Source organism: Crocodylus siamensis, chromosome 11, assembly GCF_052110815.1.
Source record: "Crocodylus siamensis isolate JL-2025a chromosome 11, ASM5211081v1, whole genome shotgun sequence".
Taxonomy (NCBI): Eukaryota; Metazoa; Chordata; order Crocodylia; family Crocodylidae; genus Crocodylus; species Crocodylus siamensis.
The window spans coordinates 36,900,653-36,909,154 of NC_143405.1; the positions used below are offsets into that span (position 1 = coordinate 36,900,653).

At 37.8% G+C, this 8,502-nt stretch overlaps 1 protein-coding gene across 1 annotated transcript; it reads right to left on the reverse strand.

Moving 5' to 3' along the window:
- Positions 1-4,431: 4,431 nt before the first annotated feature.
- On the reverse strand, positions 4,432-8,241 carry GP9 (glycoprotein IX platelet). Its single transcript, XM_090022650.1, has 2 exons — positions 7,962-8,241; positions 4,432-5,305 (listed from the first exon to the last, which is right to left on the reverse strand). The coding sequence occupies exon 2, from the start codon at positions 5,296-5,298 to the stop codon at positions 4,741-4,743; it is 558 nt and encodes a 185-aa protein (XP_089878776.1). The 5' UTR covers positions 5,299-5,305; positions 7,962-8,241; the 3' UTR covers positions 4,432-4,740.
- Positions 8,242-8,502: the final 261 nt, after the last annotated feature.

The following is an 8,502-nucleotide window of genomic DNA, read 5'->3' on the forward strand; positions in this document are numbered from 1 at the left end:
ATGTTAAATGTAGTATTTTCCTACGTTGTTTGCCATATACTGTTTTTTCTTCTATTCATTTGATTTCAGTAGGGTTTCACAGAGCAGAATGTGACCCATTTTTACAGCCAGTACAACAACATTTATTTGTCATCTCATGCACAAAAGGCAGCCATCTGCACTTAGTCTGAATGCTTAAATTCAGATTAGAGGAAATGAGAAAAAAATATAATGGGAAAGTGCACTTCTCTTATATATTGTATTAACACTGCCTCACAAAATGGCAGTTAGTTTTCAAAAATGTAAAAGCTTAGTGCAGAAAAAGCAGTCATAAGTTACAATGCAGCACAAATCATAATATTGCCACGTTTCTTGCCAATTGTCTTGTCCTATATGAGGTCGTGTATTGCATGCAAAATTTAACAATGCCAAAAAATGCTTATCTTGCATGCATAACTCTCATGGAAATCAGGCATGGATGTAAGGACAGAATTTAGTCCTGGTCTCTCACCTAATAACATTAAAGCCTTTTTAAGTCAAGCAACATCACTGCAGGGCTAGTAAAGGATATAGATATACTTTGGTCACCACTAAGGGAATTTTCTCCTTGGAGCTGGAACAGTGCAGTTATCTAATATTAATTAGTGATAGTCACCCCTAAATTTTTTCTTTTGGGGGGGCTATATCCATTGAGTTCCTATAAGGCATGTTTTCCAGCGCTTTAATCATTTTCATGGTTCTGTTGAAGAACTGGAGAGGGCTCAGACATAATGAACTGTGGACACCAGAACTGCATGCAGGCTTCCAGGGGCTATCAGCTTGGTGCTCCCCCTTCCTTGATCTCATCATTTCTTTCAGTCACAGAATGACACTGGGAGTCATGTTTGGCTGATTATTCGCTATGACCCCGAAGTCCTCTTCAGAAGCACTGCTTCCTGTAAAGTATCACTTACTTTCTTCCTAGAGATATGACCCTATATGTAATATTCTTTAGCCCATTCTATCAAACAGAGCAGTTTGCAGTGCATCAGTGACCTGTTTTCTCAGCTATTTAATGCTCCCTCAATCAGTGTGAGTTGCAAACTTTTTTATTTGTGATTTTGTGTTTTCTTTCAAATGACTGATTAAAACTTGCTGGCCTTTCCTTCAGAATCAAAACTTGCTGGCCTTTCCTTCAGAAGTAGAAGTTTATTTAAAGCTTTTGCCAAAACAGTACAATAAAATAACAATAAAATGATATTATAAAACAGTATTTATATAAATTGTAATTTTACTAAAAGTATATAATAAGATTATCCATTGTACTAGTTTACACAAAATTAAAACAGAACATGATGTATGATGATATTAAAGAAAATGTAAAATGAAGTCATGAATGATAAAATAAAAGAGGAAAATTCTATTTGATTTTGATTTGGGCCCTTATTTTTGGTTCAAACAGCACCTATACCTAAGGTGTATAGGACAAAAAGAATCCAGATTTGTTTTTCTTTATCACCCTACTATTTAATATTTCCCATTAATGAAGATATTAATTTCCCTCTCATTTCTTCAAAAACATATGAGACCACAGATAATTATTTAAGTCACCGATCACTATCTTTCTACAAAAGCATAATCTGTCTGAATATGGAGTCCAACATGACCTGCCCATGGTGATTGCAAATCTCATTAAAGGGAATCTCAATCTAGTAATGCCCTCTCATTGTTTGTCATTTTGCACCTGGGCCAAAGGAGTGTTGTTTGCAAATCTCACTGCCAGCATATCTGTCTGCATGCTGCTATCTTTAATTCCTAAACGTATGTTTTGTTTTAGATACCAGGGAAATATTGGATAAGTGATTTTCAGTACATTTGTCTGGAGGAGAATATAGATATTCTTTAGCCATCCAAACCAAGGTTTATTTGGCAGAGGAGAGGCTTCCAAAATGGACTATCTGGTAGGCATAATGCATCTAATTTTTATTCAGTAATTTAGGGTTCTTAATTGAGCTAAAGTGCTCAAATTTTATCAGTCTAATTTCAGAGTGGTTTTCACATGAACCATAGCAACCCTTTCCTTCAGTCTAAGACCATGTGCCAGGCTTGGGATACTGACACCTTCCTTTACCATTGAATTGCCAGCACCTCATGAAGACCACTGTCAGTAACTCCTATATCTAGTGTCTGTTTCTTTATCTGGTAGTGGCTGTAGAGCCAATCTCTGTTTCTGGGAGTGATGGAGCACGGCTAGAACTAGATCCTGTCATGACTTTTTGCTAGTACAGGAGGAGCCCAGGATCATAATTGGCTACTCCGCACCAACAAGTAGAAACTTTCGTGGCTGGGACACTCCACACATAATGGAGCTCCCAGCTGTCGAGTGTACTAGGCAGCCCCATGGCTGGCGGATCGCAGTTGATGTGGTCTCCCAGCCATGGAGGTGCCTGGGGCATCCCTGCAGCTGGCAACCCTGTCAGCTGTGAGCTCTCACTCTCTGGGGTGTATATGGGACCCCAGCTGAGAGCCTGATCAGTTGATGGGGCTCCCAGCCACACGTTCATGCATGTTAGTAAGGAGCTACAAAGTTACTACACATTAGGCATGTCTACATGAGATTTATTAGCACAGTAAACATTGTGCATCTAAACATGTGCACCTATTAGTCTGGAATAAATTAATTTACTCTGCAGTGGGATAGTACTTGTATTTCTTTACAAGTACTATTATGCTGTGGACTAAAACACTTGGCAGCAGTACACATGTAGATGCTGCCCTGGCTGGCTGGGGCACAAGGTGCTGCCTGCTGGCTAGTCCCACACTGAAACAACCTCATGCTCCAGACAGCCCTTTTGCAGCAGGATGAGCCAGTGGGGAGCAGCCCTTGGCTGGCAGACTGACCCCTTGGGCCCCCTTGCTAGCTAGAGCTGCTCCAACCCAGCTCAACATGCTGTGATAAGCAGCAGAGTTTATTGCATCACTTTAATATGGACATGCAGACACACCAGTTTTTTGGAATAACTTTGTGACTTATTCCTCCTTTTATCACTCCATTAATTGATCTAAATGTGTGACAGGTAACACCTTAAGCTGTAATTAATTGGTTAATCATGTGTTAAGTATAACGTATAGATGGAAACTTAGATACATTAACAAGGAGTTTGCAGAGGTACCTGTGAGCAGTCTCCAGCTTTTTCAAAGAGGGCCATCAATTCTTGAGTGAACATTACATGCATGCCCTAACAAAGTGCTCCCTCATTCTTAAGTTCCGAATTATTAGGAAATCTGTTCAATGTGCCATATTCCACAGTACCATTTCCACAGTACTACTTCTAGCAGTTCTTCTCTCACCGAAGTAATGACCCAGCCTTCCCTGACAGATGTGAGAGGATTCCAACATAAAGGGCACTTCTACACATGCTCGGGGAAAAGGGTGGGCACTTTAATTAGAGCTGCTCTCGGAGCCACTGTAACTAAAACGCTGAAGCATCTTGTGTATCAGCATCCCTGTGCTTGAAAATGGTGACGGGGTATTTGAACTGAAGCTTGTTCAAATGTCCCTGCCACCATTTTCAAGTGCAGAGAGACTGATATGCAAGATGCAGGTGGCTCCTTAGAGCGTGGTAATTGGCATGCTCCAGCAGACTCAGTTAATCGAGACTGCTCCAACATGCTGTAATTACAGCACATCAGAGCAACCGCCACGTTCTTGTACAGGCACCCAAAGCGTCATGGCCAGGGGACCACTTTAATTTTTCTGCATAAGTGAGTTTTGCTCAACAAAGAGAGAGAGGGAATTTTATTACATGTATTTTCTCCTTTCAGGTTTTCTGCAAAATTCCTGCCAAATATAAGTTTAAAAACTGGCAAAAAAGGACTGCAAAATTTACCGGTATTTACCAAAAATCTATGGAATTACACCACAGATGTAGGCATAGATGAACAAGCTAAAAACATTTTTATTTTATTTTTTATCACGCTGGATTAGATTTTTTGTTATTTACTCTCTGAGTCTAGGAGATTCAAGAGTGGTTACAGTTACAGTTGCTCAAACAGAGTATGCATTCATTTCCAGTGATCTTAAAAACATGTCCATTAAATGGTAAATTCAGAGGCTGATATAAAAAGTGTCATTGGTTCTGCTACCTGTGGAACACTTGCTTATACTGACAAGATGGCTGAATGTGCCTCTGCAAGTGTGCCCCTACCCAATATGACTGTATATCACCATAGGGGTACAGAGTCAGAGTTAGGGTTGACATGTTAGTATTTTTGATATACAGTAATCTGTATACTACATCTGTATCCATATGTTAGCAAAAACTAGTTAGTTAGCATTATATTGTAAAAATGTCTGTGAGAAGAGCTGAGACTCTAATGGCAAAAATGTGAAATTAAGTATTTTAGAATCACAGTTTAAAGTTAAATAAAACTTCCTAAAACAAGCTGCTTTCAATAAGCATGTAGATAACATAGGATTAAAATCAATTTACTGTGACTTGCTAATAAGTACATTAAATGCAGTTTAAAGATAGGTTCAAATCAAGCTCTTATACCTGAATTCTGGGGAAAGAGATATGTGAGGATCCAAGCTTTCCAGCGTGGGATCTATCCCTAATGGCCTTAATTCTGAACTTGTACTTCCTGTGCAATTGCATCCTTTGTGACAGGGAAGCTTGCTATTCTAGTGAAGAGAGCTATTAGTGATTATGACATCTCATTGTGATTTGTAGTTCTCTAGGCTCCGCTTCTGTAGCAGTAGGCCAAAAGACTCATTCTGGCTCACGGTAACTTGATGGCTAGCTTTCTGAAGTGCTTCAGGTCATATGCCATTAAAATAAGTGCAATTATTGCAAAGATGATCAAAACAAGATCCCGCCAAAAGAACTCAAGGCATTTGATTGGGAAAAGTGTCCTACAGCCATCTAGCTCATTCCCACTTAACTGGCTCAAAGGCTTTCCCTTAATGGAAGCTGGGCTTGCACAGCTGAGGTTAGTGAGAGAAGACTTGAAGTCTTCCAACCAGAGTTTGAGATATAGAATGTGGCAGTCACAATTCCAGGGATTGTTGAGTATGTTCACTTCTTCCAGGCTGACTAAGCTGTCAAATACACCATTAGGAACAGTGGTCAAGCTGTTATTCTGTAGATAAAGTTGCCTGGTGCTAGCAGGCAGGGCAGGCACTTCCTTTAGTCCCCTTGAGCTGCAGTCAATTAGCTGGATCTTCAGTCCTTTGGGTGACTTGCATATGCAAGGAGGAGGGCAGACTTCAGCTTGGACTGTGCTAACCAGTAGTAAGACAGCAACTCCTGCAGCAGTAGGGAACTTCATCTTGATCATGTTTTAACTACAGAAAAGACAACATCATTTAATAAAAATCATGTATTGGTAGTTACAATTCTGAAGGTCAAGCTATAATGTAACATTGTTTCCAGTGTTACCTCCTGTTTCAGTGGAAGTGGACTATCCTGGCAGAGTTTCTTTTCCCTCTCTAGTTCACATAATGCTGTTCTCCCTGACACTGGCTAATGCAAATGTATTTGTGAAAATACCACAACTACAATGTTTATCATTTCACTCCATTATAATATAAAATAATACTTCCAAAGCTCTTTTATTGAAGTAGCTCAAGAAGGTCGAAATTAGATCTCAGATAATGTAAAACAAAGGCTTTTGATTCTGGTTCCAGGCTTACTTATATTTAGAATATTGAAACATTTAAATTCGGTTCTGAAATGAGATTTTGGATATTTGAGCTCACGAGATTTCAGCCATGCTGAACAGTTTAAAATGTTTTCTAATCATGTACCCTTCAGAGATTCTTAGCTACATCTCATTTAGACATTAGAAAACGTTCATAATCTATCATATCAAAACAATCTGTAAGAAAATCAAAGGAGTGTAGATTAGAGTCTTTTCTTAACTTATTCATTTCACACTTTAAACTTTTAGAAGTTAAAGAGCATGGATAACAACCTACAATAAAGATCTATAAGTTATGCTTATGTGCTCTGATACTGCTTCCAACTCTACTCCCATGTCTTAGGATGACAGGTAAATCATTCATTTGCTCTAACAAACAGTTTTGTGGAACTGCTTCTCATCATCTAACCCACCCATGCTCACTTCAAAACTCCTGATAATGTTTCCATCCTTCAGATACCTCTTTCCCCTACCCTATCCCTTCCAGTATTGTTTTAAGCATGGCCAAGCTTGGGACTAAATTGGAAATTCAGGCCAATTTCCCTTGTGCTACTAGGGGACTACAGGTCCAAATTTGGAGCTTGGCACCATCTTTTGTTATAACAATAATTTACCACGTAATTAATAGTTTTTCTTTTTAATACACCATTTAACTGCACATTTTAAAGAAAATAATTCTGATTTGAGTAGTACCCAGGATGTATACTGTGGGTGTGGCATATAGTTTAAAAGTATGGGCTTTTGTTACAATGTACTGCAAGCAATGTGCCTCTTAGCTAAAAGAAAATGAGAATGCCTGAATTATGGAGGTTTTCTTGCAGACAGAAGAAGTTGGAAGGCTTTCATAAGAGTGATTGAAAAATTAGACTGGTCAAAGCACTGAAGCTCACAAGCAGATAGAGGAGACCTATTAAATAATTTTTATCTGTAACGTTTAATGGCAGAGTGGCTTTTACAAAGAAGTAATCTAGAATTTGTATTCTGTAGATGTCAGTATGGAGTTTGGACAGAAAGCTCTTCTGTGATAATATCTTAAAAGTGACTAGACTAAACTCCAGTGAGAAAATATTTCAAAAGAAAGGCTTAAAAAAACTAAACAAACAAAAAAGATGACATGGTTTTCTTGCAGGAAATTTTAATAAAGGCTAAGGTTGGCAAAATGCCTATTTGGTTAGATTTACTTTTGACAATTATTTGCTTCAAAGTTCAGGGGATGTGTGAATTTCTTTTTAAATATCAAGGGATTCAATTTTGGTCAAGCCTTTTCTCTTTGAATATGAAATGATGTTTTAGGCATTCTGCATGTGTCTAGATATGGATAGAATAGCACCATGTTTTATTCCCCTTCCATTTTTTTAAATGGGCAAAACAATTAAAATTTGTCTACTGAAAAGTGTCCGTCATGGTATGTCAAACCTGCTTTAGAAATCAGCCCGTCTGAAATGGGATAGTAAAATACTCGTCCTGTTGTCTGCATAAAATCCTTGGTTTTATCACTATTTATGTCAGTGAGAGGTCAAAACATAGCTGCAACCACAAGCATAGCTGAGAAAATGTCCCTTCTTATATAGCAAAATCAACAAATTGAAGCACATGGCTTTAGGCTGCATTTCCAGTGAATTTTTAATAATGATGAGAAAACACTGACAGCTCTGGAGTTTTTAAATCTTGAGTGGAACAGATTTCAAAAATGCAATATTGCAGCCATCTGGATTTTGTTAAATAGAAGTTTATCCTTATTTTGAAGTAGTTTGGAAAGTCTAAAATTGTCCAAACAAAACTCCTGCAGTGTGTGGTGAAACACTTACAAAATAAAGAGCACACACAGGCATCCTAAGAGATCTCGCATTTTATTAGCTCTATTTCCAAATATTTGATGGAGCCACATGCTCAAGAAATAATGCAGCTCATGTAATTAATTTCTCAAGTTAAGCAATTTCAGATTTAGCCTGGAAGTCTGAGTGAAATACTTTCCCCTACAATTTAAGTAGGATTTTATTCCATATTATTACAAACAACATAGCTGAAATGTTAATTTTTGAAAATTGCTAATCTCATCCTAATCACAAAATAACCCTCTAAGTATAAAGTGCCATCTTACACCTTAAAAATTTCAGTAGAGACTGGTAACTTCCTAAAGATGCACCTTAAAATAACAGTATTTGATCTGACTAAAATTTGGTAAACAACGTGTATCCTAAGGCACCTGTGTTACTGTATAATCTGTAAACACCAACAAATGCCAAATTAAATTGAAATAAAACCTAAGAAACAACAAATGGGTTGGCTGCAGGACTTACCGTTAGTTTTTGGTGTGCGATTCTTTTCTTTTCTCTCCGTGCGGTGGAGCTCCGGATGAAATGGAACAAATTTAGTTGGCTTTTCAAAGATAAAGAAAGAAACATAAGTAGAATATGAGCCTTTTCCTGTGTGTAACAGGAAGCCTTTCTCCTTGGGAAAAGCATGGTATCATCTGGCTGTTGGAGCTTTTGTAATCATTTCAGCACAAATAAATGAAAAGGATTCTGTGGTTTTTATTTTTTCATAGAGTTCTTTTCTCTTTAAAAGATGGCAGGTTTTTAAACAGTGAAAAGACTCATGGCAAGTATTAATCAGTAATACAATCAAGCTTAGACTTTATCACTCCCAGGTGGGGCAGGATAAAGACATATATATTAAGATTATAGAGCAGATAATGTTAGCTCATTAAACAGTTCTGGGTTTTTTAATAAGCCAAGGATGTATATATTCTGCCCTTTTTTCTGAACTTGTAAAACTTATGAAAATACATTGTAGTATCCACATGTGAATGACTTACAGTAAGTATCGACTTTTTTGTGC

What these genes read in the sequence shown, in the direction of transcription:
- GP9 (XM_090022650.1), bottom strand. Translation starts at nt 5,298, where the DNA reads ATGATCAAGATGAAGTTCCCTACTGCTGCAGGAGTTGCTGTCTTACTA.